The 22,500-nt window shown below is 19.6% G+C and overlaps 6 protein-coding genes across 6 annotated transcripts in view; 2 read left to right on the top strand and 4 right to left on the bottom strand.

Annotated features, from left to right (window-relative positions):
* Positions 1–684: 684 nt before the first annotated feature.
* On the bottom strand, positions 685–1,932 carry PGSY75_0603100 (hypothetical protein; the record flags this gene model as incomplete). Its single annotated transcript, XM_018784609.1, has 1 exon — positions 685–1,932. The coding sequence occupies one exon, from the start codon at positions 1,930–1,932 to the stop codon at positions 685–687; it is 1,248 nt and encodes a 415-aa protein (XP_018642663.1).
* Positions 1,933–3,721: 1,789 nt separating this feature from the next.
* Positions 3,722–5,137, top strand: PGSY75_0603200 (putative mitochondrial chaperone BCS1; the record flags this gene model as incomplete). The annotated part of the gene is made up of 1 exon (XM_018784610.1): positions 3,722–5,137. The coding sequence occupies one exon, from the start codon at positions 3,722–3,724 to the stop codon at positions 5,135–5,137; it is 1,416 nt and encodes a 471-aa protein (XP_018642664.1).
* Positions 5,138–5,455: 318 nt separating this feature from the next.
* PGSY75_0603300 (dihydroorotate dehydrogenase, mitochondrial precursor) lies at positions 5,456–7,171 on the bottom strand (the record flags this gene model as incomplete). The annotated part of the gene is made up of 1 exon (XM_018784611.1): positions 5,456–7,171. One exon carries the CDS (start codon positions 7,169–7,171, stop codon positions 5,456–5,458), a length of 1,716 nt encoding a protein of 571 aa, XP_018642665.1.
* Positions 7,172–8,297: 1,126 nt separating this feature from the next.
* On the bottom strand, positions 8,298–11,540 carry PGSY75_0603400 (trophozoite exported protein 1; the record flags this gene model as incomplete). Its single annotated transcript, XM_018784612.1, has 1 exon — positions 8,298–11,540. One exon carries the CDS (start codon positions 11,538–11,540, stop codon positions 8,298–8,300), a length of 3,243 nt encoding a protein of 1,080 aa, XP_018642666.1.
* A 2,803-nt stretch (positions 11,541–14,343) lies between these two features.
* PGSY75_0603500 (cation/H+ antiporter) lies at positions 14,344–15,669 on the top strand (the record flags this gene model as incomplete). The annotated part of the gene is made up of 1 exon (XM_018784613.1): positions 14,344–15,669. One exon carries the CDS (start codon positions 14,344–14,346, stop codon positions 15,667–15,669), a length of 1,326 nt encoding a protein of 441 aa, XP_018642667.1.
* An 802-nt stretch (positions 15,670–16,471) lies between these two features.
* The window catches only part of PGSY75_0603600 (hypothetical protein), a gene marked incomplete at both ends in the record, with an annotated part of 7,506 nt that continues 1,477 nt past the window's right edge, over positions 16,472–22,500 (bottom strand). Inside the window, 3 exons of the mRNA XM_018784614.1 lie at positions 16,472–16,624; positions 16,742–21,697; positions 21,806–22,500. The exon at positions 21,806–22,500 is cut by the window's right edge and continues 1,477 nt beyond it. Coding sequence (XP_018642668.1) covers positions 16,472–16,624; positions 16,742–21,697; positions 21,806–22,500 — 5,804 coding nt within the window. The remainder of the gene's footprint in view (positions 16,625–16,741; positions 21,698–21,805) is intronic.

Consider the following 22,500-nt stretch of genomic DNA (forward strand, 5'->3'; position numbering starts at 1 on the left):
AATATATATAATATCCTTCAAAATATGTAATATATATATATATATATATATATATAACAAACGTTCAAAAAAATTTTAATATATATACTTTTTGTGTGTGTCTATTTGTATAAAAAACTAATAATGTATAAGGTTAAGGGAAAAATATAAAAGATAACCATAAAAAAAAAAAAAAAAAAAAAAAAAAAAAAAAAAAAAAAGGAAAATGATATATATTCATACATACACCTAGCAATATAATGTTTTATACATTTAAAGTGGCACAAGTATACATATAAAAAATACTCCTACGCTTTATATGCCACATATATATATTAATGTATAATATATTTCTTCATTTTTCTAATATTTAAAAAAAAATAATAAAATAATAAAATTATTATAGTGCTCCATATATATGATATTACTCTACCTTCAATGGAATGAAAGCATTAATGTAAGAACATTATTTATAATGTTTATTAAATAAAAATATATATATTAAATAATTATTATATATATGTACATACTTATATTATCTACCCATTTTATTATAATAAATATTTTACACATTCTCATATTATATATATATATATATATATATATATATATAGTTAAACATATAAAACTATTTATATTTATATCTTCACAAATATATAGATGCTCCATATAAATCTCATTTTTTTTTTTTTTTTTTTTTTTTTTCTAGTTCATTCCTCCGTTGTTATACTGATCATTATCATTATCATCCTGAACAAAATCTACATTAATATTACACACATTACAATTCTCAAAAACAATTTTTGCAATGTTTTCATTATTATATTTTATAATAGCATATTTCTCACCAAATGAAAATAAAGAAAAATATGATATATGCTCATTTAAAAAAATAGAATTGTTACTTATAATATATTTGCTCAATTCTTCATTATCTCTAATATTGTTTAATGAGTTAATTTTTATAGTAGTACTATTATGATTGTTTCTTGTAAAGTTATTGTAATTATTATAAGTGGACCCATCATTATTATTATAATTTATATTGACCATATTATTCATATTATTCATACCATTTACATAGTTCATATTATTTATATTGTCACTACCTCCACCATTTATTCCATTATATACATTTCCACATTGATTATTATTTAACACTTCAATTCTGGCTTTTATATGTTTTATTAACGTTTCCAAATTTTGTTTATTTTCTTCATTTGTATTTTTATCATTGTACATGTTTATATATTCATTTAATTTATCATTACATTTTCTTAATAACTCCTTTTGTTTAATATTCATAATTTCCTGTCTTTTATCAGCACTTAAAGATAAAAATTTCTTTTCTGTTATATTTGGAGACACATATTTATTACTATTAACCATATCGTTAAAATAACTAATTTTTTTCGATTCATTTCTTAATTCAAATTGAGCATTATTAAAATAACTTGGCAAATAATTATAGGCATTTAAAGCACTATCTGTAGACACAAATTTTATAATAAATAAATTTTTGCCTTTCATATAATTTACACTTTCAATATCTCCATAAATATAACATAAACTATATATAAAATTTTCATCTTTATATTCATTTGCCATATTATAGATATATAAAATCCTTGCTGTTTTCTTATTTAATATATATTGGTTATCATTGTTATAATAATTTCCAGATACCATATTATTTGTGTATGGGTTAACCATCCCATAATTTGCATTATAATAATTGTTATTATAATTAGAGTTATTCATATTATTATTATTATTCATATTGTTATTATTCATATTATTATTATTATTATACATTAACGCATTATTGTTATAATATCGGTCTTCATTAAAATACATATTATTATTAATACGATTCATATCATTCCCTTTATTATCATAACTTTGCGTAGCGTAGTTATTTGAGCTATTAAAACCATTATTGTAAGAACTCATTTTTTTCTTATTACTAATACAATACTTAAGTCAGAAAATAGAATAACCTACACAAGCATTAAACACACAAAAGGGATATTTATATTTGTAAGATTTATTATCTGTTCAATTGAATAACTTCAAATTATACATATATATTCGTAAAATGTGTATATATATGTGTTATTTAAAAAAAAAAAAAAAAAAAAAAAATTTTATATTTGTATTTAAAATTGAAGAAAGTCCAAAATTTAAAATAAATGTAAATATATATATATATATATATAATATCACTATATTTTAAAAATATTCATAAGTTTTAACCTTTTAATTAAGTATATGAAAAAATACTCTTTATATTCTCGCATATATATATATATATATATATATATATTATAATTTAAGTGTCATACACATAATAATATATACATATAAACATTATACAAAAATTATATAAATATAAAATACATATATGCATATGATATATATTTATCAAGAAATTATTTTAAATAAACATTTTCAAAGTTCTGTATAAGTTTCATGATATAACTTTTCATATTTTTATATTTTATAACGCATAAAAGTAAATCCCTGTATCTTCACTAAAAAAAAAAAAAAAAAAAAAAATTAATTAAATTAAAAAAAAAAATAAATAAAATAAAATCAAATCAAATTGATCAAATGAAATATCATATATTAATTTATAAATATTTAAAAAAAAAAAAAAAAAAAAAAAGTTTAACTTATATTCATACATTATCAGCTGATCATATTCCACACATTTTATTTTTTTTCCTTCAAATCATTGATTTGTTATATATATATATATATATATTATTTTAACTTTTATATATTTCATTAAAAATTTTAATTTTTATTAACTATTTTTAAAAACTGTCCACATATGGGAAAATCAAATAATATACATATATATATCATCTATTAAATATATAGAATTATATTAATCAGTAATATTAACACACACATTTATACATATATAATATATATTATTAAATAAAGATTCAATTATAAATTTTCTAAAAATACACATTTATAAAGGACCTTCTCTCAATTTATCTTACATATATTATTCATTCATATTCTCATTTTTTTTTTTTTAAATAAAAAAATATAAATTGTTCCAGCAAAACTTAATATCTTATTCTTTTATATATATATATATATTATATATGTACACTTCTATATGACCCCTGTTAATTCCTTTTTTTTTAAATAACTAATTTTCACTTTATATTATTTCTTTTATATATATATAATTAATAAAATGATTCAAATGGTTCAATATGATAGAATATTTTGTAATCCTTCATGGAAACTTTTAAAAAGGTGCTTTTAAAAAAATTATTCAAATTATTTTCATATCAACCCATATGAATAAATAAAAGAATATTTATATGATAATAATATCTATTGGTAGATAAAATAATACTTAATAAAGCACTTTCAATTCAAAAAAAAAAAAAAAAAATATAATAAAATAAAACATAAATACATATATATATATATATATATATATATATATATATATATATATTTATTTATTTATTTAATTTTAAAAATACTATTGTTTCAAATGTTGGTATACATATTATCTCATTATAAAATCACCCACAATTGACAAAAAAAAATATATAAATTTCTAAAATGAGAAAAAAGTAATGTATAAATAAAAATATTACTCCTAAATACACATAAAAAAATAATATATATATATATATATATATATATATTTTTTTTTTTTTTTTTAATTTATATTTATTTATTTATAATACCACGTATAATATGAATAATGCAAAAATTGATAAGAACAAAAAATGGTGAAGGTCTTGGGGAGAGTGAAAAAAATATAAATTTAAGTATAGACGAGAATAGTGGTTTTTTTGAATCAATATTTAAAAATATAAGAAAAAATGAATATTTCAATGCAGGTGTTGGTATTATATCTGTAGGAGCTCTAGTTACTGTAGTGAATAGATTAAATAGTTGTGTGTATCAAGCTGTAAAAAAAAATATATTTACATCTCTTGAAATAACTATTAATGATAATGCTTATTATTGGATTTTAGAATACATAGTAAAAAAAGGAGTAATTAGCAGACATTTAAGCTTAAAAACACAGATGACAAATGAGAAAAATAAGAAGAATGTTCTTTTCTCATTTTTACCAAGTGTAGGAAATCATTTATTATTTTATGATAATCATTTTATATTTGTTGAAAGAAGTCGAGATAAAAATATGATATCTGAAGTTAACAGATCAATACCCTTTGAAAATATAAAATTAAGTACCTTTATATGGTCAAAATATATATTTGAAAAAATATTAAATGATGCAAAATTATATATAGAAAAAAAAGAAGAAGGAAAAACATTAGTATATAAAAGTTTTGGACCAGAGTGGAGACCATTTGGTACTCCCAAAAATAAAAGACCAATAAATTCCGTAATTTTACCAGAAAATCTAAACGAGTATATAATTAATGATATTCAAACATTTCTAAATTCAAGTAAATGGTATATTGATAAAGGGATACCTTATAGAAGATGTTATCTTTTACATGGTCCTCCAGGATGTGGAAAAAGTAGTCTTATAACAGCTCTAGCTGGTTATTTTGATTTTAATATATGTACTATAAATATTAATGATATATATTTAACAGATGATAGATTTATACATTTATTAGCAACTATACCACCTAAAACTATTTTAATACTAGAAGATATTGATTTTATTTTTATTAACGATCCTATAATGAAATATACAAATAATGATCCAAACTCTTCATCAAATTCATCTATTTTTACAGGCACAAACAATAATAATACAATCAAAACATTAGGAGTCTCATATAGTGGATTATTAAATGCTTTAGATGGTATTGTTGCAACAGAAGAAAGAATTATTTTTATGACAACAAATAATATTGAAAAATTACCACCTACCTTAATAAGACCAGGAAGAGTAGATATGAAAATACTTATACCTTATGCTAATACCTATCAATATAAAAAAATGTTCCTTCGCTTTTTTCCTGATCATCATGAACTCTCTAACAAATTCGCTAAGATATTCGAGAACTTCCATTTAAGCATGGCTGAAATACAATCTTTCTTTTTATTTTCTAAGGTGGACCCTTATAAAACTGTTCAAAATGCCGAAGAATGGGTAAGGACTTATGCCCAGGCAAAGGAAAAAAAAGAATAGCCGTAATATTAATAACATAAGGTGTAAATGTGCCAAGTTGTTAAACACGACAAGTTATTTAATAAATGCACGAAGATTTTTTTTATAAAAAAAAATAAAATAAATATAAACATATATATATATATATATATATATATATATACAATTGTGTAAGATTTAAAAATAAGGCTATCAAATATAAGCCCCAAAACATTTTTACATTGTTAATTCATTATATCATCATATATATATATATATATTTATTTATTTATTTATTTATTTATTTATTTAATTATTTATTTTTATATACCCATACATTTATGTGACACACATCTTTAATTAACTTTTGCTATGCTTTCGGCCAATGGCCTCCTTTAAATTGTAATAACCCCTTTGATAAAGTAAGTGATTCAATTCCCTTTTAATTTGAACAGCTGATTTCATACCATTAAAAACCAGACAAGAATATAATTGACAAACTGAAGCACCCGCTTCAATTTTTTCTAAAGCATCCAATCCACTAAATATTCCTCCTGAAGCAATAATGGGTATTTGTTTATTTGTATAATTATACATTTCACTTATAAATTTTGTAGATATATCTTTTAGTTTAGCTCCACTAACACCTCCTTTTTTATTTTCAAAACTTTTTATGTCATTTATTTGTGTCGTAGTATTAGAAATAATCATACCATCTATATTAGTTTCTAGTAATACTTCAGCTATTTCTTTTTTTTGTTCTTGGTTAAGATCTGGAGCTAACTTAACAAAAACCAAGGGTTTCTTTTTTGTAGTATTAAACCATAAGACTTTATCATTAGAATCTTTCATTATGTCACTATTATTTTTATTAAAATTTTTTGTTTCTCCTATTTTATCTTCATTATAAGTTTTTTCATCATTCACAATATTATTTTTTTCTAAATTATCTATTTCTTGTTTTACACTTAAAATTATATTTTTTAATTTCCCAGCTTCTTGATTATCTCTTAACCCAGGTGTATTTGGGGAACTTACATTAATAGCTATATAATCAGCGTATCTTCCTATTTTATTAATACAATATTTTAGATCATCTACAATATTAACAGTATCTTTATTTTTACCTATACTCACACCTACAATATGTTTACTTAATAATTTATCTTTTTCTTGTCTTTTACGAAAATGTATTAAATTTTCTGTTACTTTGTCACAACCCATATTATTAAAACCACACGAATTTATAACACTTCTAGATTCAACATCTCTAAAAATACGTGGTTTGGGGTTACCCTTCTGACCCTTAGGAGTTATTGTGCCAATTTCAATAAATGAAAAACCTAATTTTAATATACTATCTATACATACACCATTCTTATCAAATCCTGCAGCTACACCAAATGGATTTATAAAATCTAGATGTTTAATATTTGCACTTGCATATATACTATCATTACTAGTATCATATGGTAATATATTATATTTTCCTAGTAGTAAAAAAAGGTCATGACATATTTCACCATCAATATATTTTAAACAGAATTTTAAAAATATATCATATAAAAAAAATTCAGGATTATAAGATTCAAAAAATCCATATAATCCAAATAATGAAACAAATAATAAAAATATTATTTTTTTATGCTTAGATTTTTCTTTTTTTATATTTTCATAAATATAATCATTATCTATTACATCTTTCTTATTCTTTACAAAATTAGAGGTACCTAAATTTCTTATATTAATCTTAAAAGGTACAGAGAAATATGATATATCATTTATTTTCTTATTATATTTACATATAGGTGAATAATTATATTTCGTATCAGTACTTAATATTTTCTTACACTTAATATAATTATTATTAGAATCTATCTTATTATTATTATAATTATAATATCTATCATATATTAATAATCTTAATAAAGATTCATTGTTCATATTATTACTCTCTTTCTTTTTGTTAGTATAATAAAACTTCTGTTCAAGTAATTTTAAAACATCCTTTCTACTATAACTTAAAATATGTTTTTTTTGTGAAAACATAAATTGAGGTTTCAATTTGGAAATCATTTTAAAAATATTATCATCATAACAAAAAAATGGAACTCGAGCTATCACACAATTGTTAAATATATAAATGGATTATATATATATATATATATATATATATATAATATATATTAAATAATTATATAAAAAATGGCAATTTTCAAAATAATAATATATATGGCCCTTCAATTATTATTATTTTATATTACTTTTATAAATATAAAATTTATAAATACATATTATTATATATCTATCTATATATATATAATTTTTTTCCCTTTCAAAATATTACATTATATATTATGCATCACATAAAATAGTGAAATTTTTTTCTCCTTTTTGACCACCTATCAATTCCAACATGAAATAATAAATATATATATATAAATAAATATATACATATATTATTTTTATATTTATATATTTATATATTTTTCTTTATAACAAAATACATTAATATAAATATTATCTATATTAAGTATCATATTAAAAAAAAAATGTTTATAGGATTTTCAAAAAGTTAATCAATTTTGTAATTTTCCAAATATTCATAAATGAATTAACAATTGAAGGATTAAAAAATAAATACATACAAGAATAAAAAAATAAAATATATTATATATATATATATATATATATATATATATATATATATATATATATATTTTATTATTTAAAATTGAAGAGTATTTTAAAAAATATAAAAATGTGGATAATACCTTAAAAACAAAATGTATAAATGTAAAAAAAAAAAAAACTAATATAAGAAAATATGAAATTTAACATATTATAATATATAGAGACTGAAAAAAAAAAAAAAAAAAGATAAGAAAAGAATAAAGGATATATAAAATATTTTTTTAAAAATACACACATAAAATCATGAAAAAAAAAAAAAAAAAATTTATAATAAGCATATAATTATATATATTTTTAAATACAAGAAGATTTTAAAAAAATGAAAAAAAACTTAATTACTATTTTTAAATAGGGCAAATCCAAATATCAATATTGATAAGGATTAATTATAACATTAATGTATAAACAAAAGGATACATATATTATATTTACATATTCATGTCAATATTAATGTGTTATATATGGTGTAATTATATTCATATTTACATTCATATTCATTTCCATTCCTTCAGTCAAGAAAAATTTTTTGTAGATCTTTTTTATCAAATGGTACTTTACACTGTGGGCATTTTCTATTTCTTGTTTTTAAATTATTGAATATACAATTGTTACAATAAATATGACCACATTTGATAATAATATAATTCCTAAAGTTTTCCATACATACACTACAAATTAATCTTCTTCTTAATTCATTATTTTCTTCAATTAATAAATGATCATCAGAATTTTTAGATAAATTTTTTGATAACATTTTTGAATTTTTTATTTCGTTAGATAATTTATTCTGAAGAGTAGAATTTTCTTTTTCTAAATCTTGACAATGTCCTATTAATTTTTTATTACAATCATAAACATTTTTTAAAATGTCTGTTAATTCTATTTTTTTTTGAAATATGATATCATATTTATCTTTTAATTTTATAAATAAATTCATTTGTTCTTCTCTTTGACTATCAGAAAGTACTGTATTTTTTCTTGCTTGAAAAAATAAATTTAAATAAATATTAACAAAATCATCATGTTTTTTATATATATTATTTATATGTTTCATCTTTTCTTCATAAGTATTTTTTAATTCTTTTAATTTTTCTTCTACATACGCTTTATTTATTTTATTATTAAATTTATCCAATAATTCTAATTCTTTATTTTTTATTTGTAATATCATTTCATCAACTTGTTCTTGTTTTTTTTCAAATTCTTTTGTTATTTCTTCTATTTCTTCATTAATTATATTATAATTTTTCTTTAAGCTGCATAATTCCTCTTCTACATTTTTTTTTTTGTTTAATTCTTCTTTTAATTTCTGGTTTTCTATAAATAACTCATTAAACCTTTTTTTATCATCACTATCATTTTGAATATCTGTCAGGTGAATTCTTCCTCCTTCCTCACATATGGATCCATCATTAAACGAATTATCTATCATATTTACAGGACTCAATATTTTTTTATCCTTTTCATTCTCTAATAATATAATTTTATCTTTTAAATTTTTCTCAGACAATTTTAATTTCTCAATATACAACTTCATCTTTAATATATCACTTTCCTTTTGTTGTAATTGCATGGTTTGGTTCTTGTCAATATTTTTTAATACATTTATTTCGTATTCTAATGTATTCACTTTATTACTTATTTTATCTTTTTCCATATTACATGTCATCATATTTACTTCTAATTCTTTAATACTTCTAGTTAATTCCTTCTTGTCTTCAATAGTACTATTTAATAACTGTTCATATTCTTCATCCTTTTTATTTTCCATCTTTAATATTTCATTTTTTAGAATAATATTTTCTTTCTCTTTCTCTTTTAATATAATATATAATTCATTAGATTCTTTTAATAAATTTCGAAATGGTTCACTATGTATAATATTTTGTTTTGTTATAATATTTTCAACATGAACAAAAATATTTGAATCACTGTTAATTTTGTGACATACATTTAAGCAATTTTTTTTTACACCATTTTCATTCAAAGAATCTTTCTTATGTTTATTATGAAATTTATAATTACGATTATTATTTTCATTGTCTTCACTATTATAATTATCATCACTATTGTAATTATTATTATCATCATCACTATTGTCATTATCTGTAAGATCATTTTTATTATTACGTTTATATGAACTATCCCCTTCCTCAAAATAACTTACTTTTCTATTATCAATACTATTTTGATAATTCTTAATATTATCATCAAGAATATGTTTGCGAATATTATCATTATTCAATTTATATATTAATGTAGCTTTTTTTTTCTCTAGTCTATCCACCTGAATTTTTAAACTTTCATTATCCTTTTTTAATTCGTTTATTTTCTTTTTTATCTCAACATAATTTTTATAATAGAAACATTTCTCATAATTTATTTTTCGTATGTAATCTAAGTTATATTTCCTGCATTCAACATTTTTTAAATACATAATTTGGTTTATAAGATTTAATGTCTTCTTTAAATTTATCAAAAAACATTTTTGTATCGTCTCCTCAAAAAGGTCTTGATTACACTTGATTTTTTTTTTTAAATAATCTAAATTTATTTGTTTTGTTTTTTTATCTTCTTCATTTGTATAATTTTTATTATTCATCTTATAATATGATTTATCTTCCTTTTCCATTATATTCTCACCTTTATTATTAGAAAGATAATTACAAATGGTATTATCATCATTTTGGTTTTTTTCAGCCTTTTCATTATCTAATTCATTATATTCCTTTACTTTTACACTTTCAACAGTTCCTATCTTCTCTTCTAAAGAGGAACAAATTCTTTTAACTTCATTTGGATTACATTCCAAACTTCTTTTTTTATTATTTACCACATTTTTTTTTTCTTCTTTTTCTTCACTTTTATTTTTTACATAATCATAAGATTTAGCGTTATCGCTTCTATTTACTTTTTCATCACCCGAATATGATTTAACCTGATCCAACATTTCTCTTCCCTCATTATATATATCATAATTATCACACTTGTTATCACTATCACACATATTGTTATTACGTGGAGCGTCATCCATATTATCCTTTTCTCTTTTAACTAAATTTTTATCATAAAATATATTCTTTTCATTTTCATTATGATACAAATCAAATGATACAAATGTTTTGAAAAATTCTTCATCCTCTTTATTTTCATTTTCTTCCTCCTCTTCATCTTCTTCGTCTTCTTCTTCTTCATCGTACTCATTTTTTTTTTCCTCATTTTTTTCTTTTTTACCTTCATCCTTTACCTTTTTCTTTTTCTTCTTCTTATTAATATATTTTAAAAATACTTGTAAAAAATTTTCTATATTATAATAAGGTGATTTCATCAAAAATTTCTGATTGGCCTCATCTTCGAGATCTTCTTTAATTACATTATTGTCTTTTATATGTTCATCATTTTGTAATTTTATTATATTATTATATTCATTTATCTCATCACCTATGTTTCTTTTTTTTTGTGTGTCCTCCCCTTCTTCATTTTCTTCTTTCTTTTCATTATTACAAATAAAGTTTAATAAATCGTTATTAAACACACTCCATACAACATTTACATTTGTTAACATACATTCATGGAAACTTAAATCATTTTTTATGATACTAATATATTTATTTTTTTCTTGGATCTCTCTCCTATATACATTTAAACAGTTCTTTAAATTATGTATATATTCGATTAATAACTCGGAATTTTCTAAGGGTAATGATGTAGATTCGTCGTTTTCATTTTTGCTTCTTTTCTTATTACTCATTATTTTATAAATCGCAAACAAAAAAAAAGGAAATTATAAAATATGTACAAATATATATATATATATATATATATATATATATATATAATATATATGTATGTAGGATGTGAAAAACCAAAAAGATCTTATTATATCATGTATATAAAAATTATGTATAAATAATATATAACATAAAATACACTTATATAATTTATCTCAATCGGGGGATTTTTTTTTTTCTTTTTTGTTGAACATATATAAAGCCGTTACATAATTTGAAGGGTTCTTATAAATATAATACAATCATAAAGAACTAAACATATATACATAAAAAATGTTTAATATATATGTTTTATCTTTTCTTAACTTTTTCTTTTCATTAGATATCTCAAAAAAAAGTTCTATACTTCATCTATATAAATAAATAAAATTATATACATATATATATATTATGGAACATAAAACAATATACTTTTTTCCATATAATAAAAAATAAAAATATTCGTAAAAATAATTATAATTAATAAATATATTATTTATTTATAGTTCCATATTTATCATATAAAAAAAAAATAAAATGAAATGAAAAAACCCTATATAATAATTTCACATCATCGTTTTTTTTTTTTTTTATTATTTTTTTATTTTTTTTTTTTTGTTTTCCTTTATTCGATAAGAAGAAAATATATATAGGTTTTTCATTCCTTACTATTATATATATATATATATATATATATATAATAAATATTGTATATATTTAAAAAATTAATATAATGAACTTATATATAATATACCTAATATTTAATATGGTGTATTGTATTATTTATTATATATTTTTTTTTTTCATAAATTTAAAAATTTTATATAATAAATAAACATATATATATATATATATATATAATATTTTTTTTTTTTTTTTTTTTTTATAAATTGTAGTTTTGTTAAATATATATATATTATCCTTTTCGTATTTGCAAAAAAAAAAAAAGAACGGTATATTTTATAAAAAAGTAAATTAAATATATTATAAAGGTTTTATATTAATATTTATATAATACATTTATTATAATGTATTTTTTTGTTTTCTTTATATTTTTTTATATCTGTAAATTTGTAAAGATATTCTTAAAAAATAATATTTGTATATATATAAAATCTCTTTTTTTTTTTTTATTTGAACCTTTCAAATATATTTTTTTTACTTTTTATCAACGTATTTATTTTAGTAAATTAGTATATGTAAATATAAATATTTATATATGTCCTTATATATTTGTACGTGCTTATTATTAGTACTAAACCATATCTCACATATGTTAATATATTATATATATATATATATATATATATATTTATTTATTTATTTTTGTCCACAACATTTTTTAATGTTTATAATTTACATGAATTTTCCTTAAATTATCATTTTACATATATTCATGAAATCCTACTTTTATATATTCCCGTACATTTTTAGACATAGAAAAGATAATATTTGGTCTTATATAAGTAAATAAATATATAAATAAATATATATATATATATATATATACATATATATATATAATTAAAAGATAATGAAAAAATTTCCTTCACTTATTTATGTTTAATTATTTTATAGTATAAAAAAATTAAAGAAATTTATAAATATTTTCATTAAACCCACTTTTACTATTTGTTTTTTTTTTTTTTATAAAAAATATAAAATTACAATATAGTACATTTTATTATACTTTTAATCATAATGGCTCATCTTATATGAAATTATATTTTCCTACTTAATGAGGAAAATAAGAAATATTCTAATTATTTTTTAAATAATATTATTAATATGTTATAATAATATGATAAACATAAAAAATAATAAAATAAAATAAAAATAAACATGTATATTTAGGAGAAACGAGATATCGAGTATTCTCATAGGATATATAAATATATTATACATATATATATATATATATATATATAATATTTTATTAACACATTGTGATAATTCCTAAATAAAAAAAAGTACAAAAAAATATATATTTTTTCTCTCCATATTTCTTATAAATATAATCATATGTTATCATTAAATATTTCAAATCTGTACATAAAAATGAAGACCTTTTTATTATTTCTCTGTATTCAGGCAAATAAATATCAAAAGGTTTTTTTTATGGAAAATATATGTAATTTTTTTTTTCTTTTTAAATAATATTTAAGAAACCAAAAAAAAAAAAAATAAAATAAAATAAAAATAAAAATAAATACATATATATATATATATATATATATATATATATATAATATACATATCCATGTGTAAACACAAATATTACTATTATTATAAATACTAAATTTATTTTTTACAAATTGACAATTAAGAAAGTTTATATGGATCGTTTATATAAATGTATATCTTTTTTATATTTTTAGAGCAAAAATAGAAATATTAATCCATATTTTTATATTTAATATATTAAAAAAAAAAAAAAAAAAAAAAAAGGATAATATATATATTTATCAAATGATAATATGGTAGTATATCCTTTTCACATATTTTAGACTTACCTATTTATTCATTTATTTATTTATTTATTACTATATTATATAAATATGTAACACCCTTATAATTAAATAATTTGCAACATTATTTCAATCTTATTGTATTATGTATGTATAACATTGTTCATAAGCTTATCTTTTATTTCTTCATTTTTTTCACACAATATTATATATATATATATGTATATATAATAAGTCACATATATATATATATATATATATATAATTATTTGTTTATTGATTTATTTATATACATATACATTTTATCTCTTGAAAAATGGTTATGGGTAGAGTTCGTGCGACGTCTTATGTAAGGCGTACAATTTCACAACCCTTAAATAAAAATGTACCCCCTATGAAAAATATGAAAAATGTAAATGGACTTAAGGATACTAATTTAATAAGAAATAGAAATTTACATTTACAATTATTATGTAATAACAAAATGCCAAATGGTATGTATGATGATGAATTAATAAAAGATTATGGTTTACAAGAATCATTACCTTTTTATTATCCTAGAAAATCAGATATTTATGGAATACAAAATATGTTAAATAGTAAATTAAATATCTTATTAATATTTGTACCTATAGGATTATTAAGTCATTTATTTGGTTTTAAAGATATATATATTTTTTTTTTTAATTTTATGGCTTTAATACCTTTATCTGCTCTTATGGGTCATGTAACTGAAGATTTAGCTTTACATACAGGAGAAATTATTGGAGGATTATTAAATGCTACTTTTGGCAATTTAATGGAAATGATTTTTTCTATTCAAGCTTTGAATGCTGGATTAATTAATGTTGTTCAAGGTACTCTTCTTGGAAGTATACTATCTAATTTACTTTTAGTCTTAGGTATGTCTTTTTTTGCAGGAGGTTTATATCATCATATACAAAAATTTAATGAGAAAGGTGCAACATGTAGTACATCCCTTTTATTATTATCTAGTCTAGCTATAACTATACCAACTGTATCATCATTTACAACTAATAATAATTTAGATGTTATCTTAAAAGTATCAAGAATAACAGCTGTCTTAATATTTGTAACATATTGCTTATTTCTACTTTTTCAATTATATACACATATTTCTCTATTCCAAGATAAAGAAATGACTGAAGAAATTCCTCAATTATCTGTTATAGCAGGATCAATCTTTTTAATTTTAATTACTATCTTAGTAAGTATCCATTCAGAATTCCTTATTTATTCAATAGATTCAGTTATTAAATATTATAATATATCAGAAAATTTTATAGGAGTTATACTTTTACCTGTTGTTGGTAATGCTACAGAACATTTAACAGCTGTTACTGTTGCAATGAAAAATAAAGTTGATTTAACTATGGGTGTAGCTGTTGGGTCCTCTGCACAAATAGCTCTATTTGTTGTACCCGTAACTGTATTATTTGGATGGATATTAAACAAACCCATGACTCTAGCCTTTTCTCCACTTTCTACTGTCATTTTAGTCATATCTGTTATTGTTACTATGGCTATAGTACAAGATGGAGAAAGTAATTGGTTAGAAGGAGTTTTATTAATTTCAGCTTATCTTATTGTTGGTGTTGTTTTCTGGTTTGATACATCATAATTTTTTTTTTTTTTATTCTAATTACAACCTTATAAAATATATATATATATATATATATATATATATATATATATTATTTAACACCATAAACCCATTTATTTATGTAAATATAAATAGTTGTTTTTAATATTATATAAATAATATTCTTTATATATTTATTTATTCATTTTATTTTTATTTTTATATTATTTATTTTTTATATTTTTTTTTTTTGTTATTTATATATAAATATTATTTATGAATTTTTTGTATATATATATAATGAGATTTACTAAATACCATCGTGTAATTTTTAATAATATATTGTTTCTTTCAAAAACATATACATATATATATATATATATATATATAATTATATTTTTATATATTTATATTTTTAATTCACAAAACGTTATAAAAAATTATAGACTATATGTTATTTTTTAGTTCAAATTGTTAATAATACATTTATAAGTATTAAAATATTATTATTTTAATATATATATATATAAGAAAATATTATTGTCTTGACTTAATTCCAAGAATTATAATCAAAATCAAGTTTATACAGAATTCACGTTAATAGTGAAAAACAATAAAAAAATTATATGCTTTTTTATGATTAATTTGTTATATTTTTTTTAACGGCTCATTAATATGGAAAGATAAAAAAATATTATATAATAATAATATGTACATATATGTCTATATCTATATGATATATATATATATATATATATATTTATTTATTTATTGGGGAGAATATAAAAAAATGAAATAGAAAAATAATTTCTTACACACATTTAAAAATAAATCCTTTAAATCATTTAATCTTTTCAACCTTTACCAACTTTGAATTAAAATAACAGTTGACTTTTTTGTTTCCATTGTTTGTTTTTCTAGATAAGCTTCTGAAATGATACTCTTTTAAAATTATCCACAAGGAAGATCTAATGTCTGTCGGAATAAATGCCATCTAAGGAAAAAAAAAAAATTATAATAAAAATAAAACAATAAACAATAAACAATAAGCAATAAACAATAAACAATAAACAATAAACAATAGAAATTAATATATATATATATATTTTACCTGTGTTATTAGGGGTATGTGAGATGATATACAATCCCATAATATTGGATGAGAAGACAGATATAAAAGCATAGAAACTATTGAATGACAATATATACTCAATTTTTGAATTTTCGTACTTCCAGAATTAAAAAGATCACATAAAAGATCATTTGGTGAAACATTTTTATTAATATATTGTTTTTTTATATTTTCACACATTTTCCTATCCTTAGCATTATTTGATACTGTTAAATTATCTAAAGCATATAAAAGTAAATTATCATGTAAATAAAAAACTTTATTTTCTATATTAGAAAAATATAATTGATCCTTTTCATTTATTAATTTCTTATAATCATTTTCATGTTCTGATTTATCTTTTTCATTCTCTTCCTTTAGATTTGACAAGTTCCATTTTTTTAATATCATCTTTACTTTTTTACTGTCTACTATTATTTCTTCTTTCTCATTTATATTAGCACAATTAAATATGCTTTTAAAATATATAGATTTTTTTAAAAATAATATAATAGTCATTAAAAATGTATTATCTAAAAGTTCTTTTCTTTCCTCACTTAATTTATTTATTGGATTATTCTTCTTTGTACCCTTTCTTCTACAATTCATAAAATATGGAATATTATAAACATTGCCTTTTTTATTATTTTCTTGTTCATCCGTTAGATTATCTTTTTTTTCATCATTTTTATTATCCCTTTGATCATCTTTTTTTTCATCATTTTTATTATCCCTTTGATATTCATTTTTATTATCCTCTCCATAAATCCTTTCATATGCCATTTTATTATACCTAAACAAATTTTGTGTATATTTCCTTTTCCTTAATAATCCTGTTGCTAAAAAGTGAGGATCATAAGTTATTAAATGATATAGGGAAGATAAAGATGTTAAAATTAAAGTGTGAGATAAAGGAATGTCAAAATATAAATATATATATAACGGTACAGTACATAAACGCAAATATGAAAACATATACGAGTGCAAAGGAATTGTATTATTTACAACCATTTGGATAATAAATTTCATCATAGTTTCTAAAAAAAGAAAACCATTATAATTTAATATACATAATGGTACATTTAAATAGGAATATAGACATTTTACATTTATTATTTTATTTAATATAGATGGTATAAAGGATGCCACAAACATTCTCTTAGGTATTAAATATAAAATATGTGTTAATATATTTAAAGATAATGTAGCTATATTTAAACATATATTAACACGTTTATATACTTTCAATAATGTTTTTTTGGTTATTTCATGTAAATATAATATTATGCTTTTTTTATATTTATATTTTTCTTTACAAAACATATGACCAACATTCATATTATAATGATAATTTTTCTTTAAATATCTATAATCAATCCTTTTATATATATTATATTTATCATTATTCCTTTTGAAAATATTTAAAAACAAAATTTTCATCATATCTTTATATTCATTTCCATTTATTTTTTTTTGGGACATCTTTTTTCTATTTAATTCTTTATCCTTTGGGCAATTAAAAAATATATTATTTTGTTCATTTATTGTATAATCATATTTTTTTCTAGTAAATAATTTATTACCCTTATTTTTATCTTTCATAGATGTCTCTGTATTATTATGATATTTATCGTTATTATCATCCACTTTAAAAACATTGTCTTCTAATAAGAAATCCATTGTTTTGTTAGTACTCGTACATAAATTATTAGTCTCTTTATCATGTTCAGTATATTTTTCTTCCATACCAATTAAATATTCATTTTTACCATCATTTATTTTTTTATCTCTCTCTTGATTTTTAATCTTTGAATTATCCAAGTTAGTCTTCTCTCCATTTAAATATTTGGATTTTATGATGACCTTATTTTTCTCATTCATATGTACAACGACCTTCAGCTTCTTTTCATATCCAAAAAGGCATAAAGGGAAGAACACATACTTGAGAGAAATATTTTTATCAAACTCATTATTTAATATATCAATACATATGAACATATTCATATAAATATTTTCAACCACTTTTTCATAATATAAAATATTTTCCAAATTTTTTAATAGTATTATTTCAAATATACTTATGAATTTACTTAAATCTAAATAATGCATTAATTTGTATTGATTTTTTTTTATTTTATTTCGATGGAAAATCTTTTTCATATCTTCATACATTTCATTTTTAAGATCTCTGTAAAATTTTCTAACCTCTTCTTTGTTATTTGTTTCACAGTTTTTATTATTATCTTTTGAAATATTTTCATTAGGAAAATAATTTTCTTCTTGCCTATTTCTCATAATATTATTTTTATAGTCCCATTGAATACTAGACTCTTTGTTTGATATTCCATCACAATAATTATAACAAAACAAATTATGGCCACTGTTATAATTATTATTTAATATAATTTCATCATTTAATATTTGATCATTTGTCTTATAATTTATATTATCCATATTGTTATAGTAATAATTATTATGACATATAGGAAAAAACTCGTCATTCTTGTAACATTCGTTATAACTGTTCATTGGCATATTATAATAATTCATATCATCATAATAATTATTAAGGCCATACAAATTGTTATTCATGTCATACATATTGTTCATATTGTTCATGTTGTTCATATTGTTTATATTGACCATATTATTCATGTTATACATATTGTTCATATTGACCATATTATTCATATTGACCATATTGACCATATTATTCATATTGTTCATATTGACCATATTATTCATATTATTCATATTATTCATGTAATCCATGTCATTCACATATTCCATATAGTTCATATCATTCATGTCACATCTCAAATTTGTATTATTTAAGTGCTTTTCAAGTGTACAAAATTCAGAATAATCTCCATTCTGATTCCACACAGTATTATTATTACAAACATGTGGTGTGTTATAATTAGTATCGATATAGTTATAACCAATATTATCATAATTCATAGTGTCATTATTTGGCGTATTCAAATTGTTCGTATCAAAAAATGAACTGTACACATTTTCATTTGCGTCATTTCCAAATGTATTATCCATATTATTATTAATATTTTGTTTCTTTTTAATATTATCACATGTATAAAGTTCAGTTATGTTATTATTACAGCCATTTATGTTTATATTATCACCATTCCCATTAATTAATGGATCCGTAAAATTCCTACGACAAGCTGTAAAATCATTATTATCACCCTTATCATTTTTTTGCTTTTTATGATCATCAATATATATATCAGGTGAACCATTACTTATTTTATCATATTCCAATAATGAAAAAGTATAATATTTTTTACCACTCTTTTTCCAATCTTTCCCATATAATTTATCCAATTTACATTCTAAATAATAAGATGGAACACCCTCATATGTATTATTATTTTTATTATTAATATTATTTATTTTATTATTCATAGGAATATAATTAAGTTTATGCACATCCATTTGGGTATCACCAATCGCTGAAATGTCATCTTTTATAACTGTACCACTCTTAAACCAATCAACAAAATCAGATGAATCATAATTTGAATAAAAATTATCAGTGATCATCATATGTTTTTGTTTCTTATTATTCCCCATAATATTATAATTTTGTTCAGACCATATATTCATGTATCCCCTCTTCTTCTGAAGAATATTAAAATGTTTCATACTATAGTTTTCTTCATTTTTAGTAACCTTCCTTACATTTGATATTCTTCCTTCCTTGGACAAAAAATTATTATTTTCTTGGTCATCATTTGGTACATCTAATGCACATTCTATATTTCCTACACTCTTTATTTTTCTGTCATTTAATATTTTTGCATAAGACCTGGTAATTCCTCTATTAATTTTTTTATTACTTGCTTTTACCTTTCTATAACTGTACATGCTATTAATAGATGAAGAAGAACATGAGGAAGATGATAAGAAATTATCTGAAATGTAAATACAAGCAATATCATCATCTGCAATAATATTATTCTTTTCATAATCTCTTTTTAATAAGTATATATCATTATTACTATATCTATCTATACAATTATTAAAGCTATAATTAGATCTCTTTATATTATCACCCCCATTATAATAATCATTATCAGTTTTTTCATTATGGTTATATAATTTACTATTCTTCCACATCAAAGTATTATCATTTACATTATCATTTATACTATCATTTATATTATCATTTATATTATAATTTACATTATCATTTATATTATCATTTATATTATCATTTATATTATCATTTTTCTTCTCATTATTATTCCTTTGAAATTTTTCTTGATTTTTTATAACATTATCATTCTTTACAATATTAAAACTTGACTTATTATTGTTTATATTCTTCATCTTTTGATGTTTATCCTTTTTATAATATATTTTTATATTTGAAAAATATAAATTATATTCATCAATTAAAAATAAGTTATTCAAAATGTATAAAATAAGATATACAAATTCAAAACAACTTTTCTGTGCTAAATATTCTTTTTTCTCTTTTTTATCTTTATATATATTAAAACTACACCTTTTCTTTTTTTTCTTACCAAATAAATGATCTATATCAGAACTGTTTAAACTACTATATCCATTAGAATTACATTCACAAGTGTTAAAAGGTATGTTATTATTATTATTATTATTATTATTATTATCCATATTATTAGTTTCTTTTTTATCTACATAAATATCCCCCTTATTATTATCTTCATTCAACATATGTATATTCTTATTTTGGTTGCTTATCATAGTATTGTTTTCCTTTTCACAACTATTCGTATGCTTATTTTTTATCTTTTTTACTCTTCTTTTCTTATATTTACGATAGTAATCATAAAATGAATACAACCTAAAAATATCCATAATATTTATTTCTTCATGGGATAAACTTTTCATTACATCTACACTATTTTTACCATTTTCATTATCAATAATGAAATCTTTTACCATTTCCTATAAAAATAAAATATAAAAAATAAAAAACATATATGTCATGAGTATCTGATATATTTATAAATTCATATGTACATATATATATATATATATATATTCCATTATTACCTGATCGTAGATGTTTTTCCATTTTTTTTGATTAAGCACATCATGAATCCTTTCATCAACCATTTCGTTAAATCTAGACAATATATAATTATCCTTATCTCTAACAACATTTTCATTATTTAATTTCTGGAAAAATTCCAATATTTGTACTTCCTCACCATCTAATAAATATTCCGAGAATGCTTCAATCATAATATTAAGTGATCTCTTTTTAAAATTAAAATTATGATAAAAAATTTTTAATATATCTTCTAACGTAACTATAAGTAAACATATGATTATGTTTATTTGCTTTAGTGATATTATATCTTTCATCATTGATATAGAATAAAATAAATTTAAACAAAAAATAAAATCAGCAACTTTTTCTTTTCTTCTATGAATAGATAATAGTATCCTATATATATCTATACATTTATTTTCATTAAGTTTTCTTATAACCTTTTTATAATCATTCATCTTATTTGTCTTTAAATTATCTCTCACCATATTATTATTATATCCCATATAGTTATTATTATTATTATTATAATTATTATTATACACTGCATATGTATTATAATAATTATTATATCCCATATACATATTATTATAATAATTCATATAAGTATTATCATATAACATATTTCCATTTACATTCCCATAGTTCATTATTCCCATATTTGTTTGCTTAAAGTATCTTGACATGTCATTAT

Source organism: Plasmodium gaboni, chromosome 6 (genome assembly GCF_001602025.1).
Source record: "Plasmodium gaboni strain SY75 chromosome 6, whole genome shotgun sequence".
Taxonomy (NCBI): Eukaryota; Apicomplexa; class Aconoidasida; order Haemosporida; family Plasmodiidae; genus Plasmodium; species Plasmodium gaboni.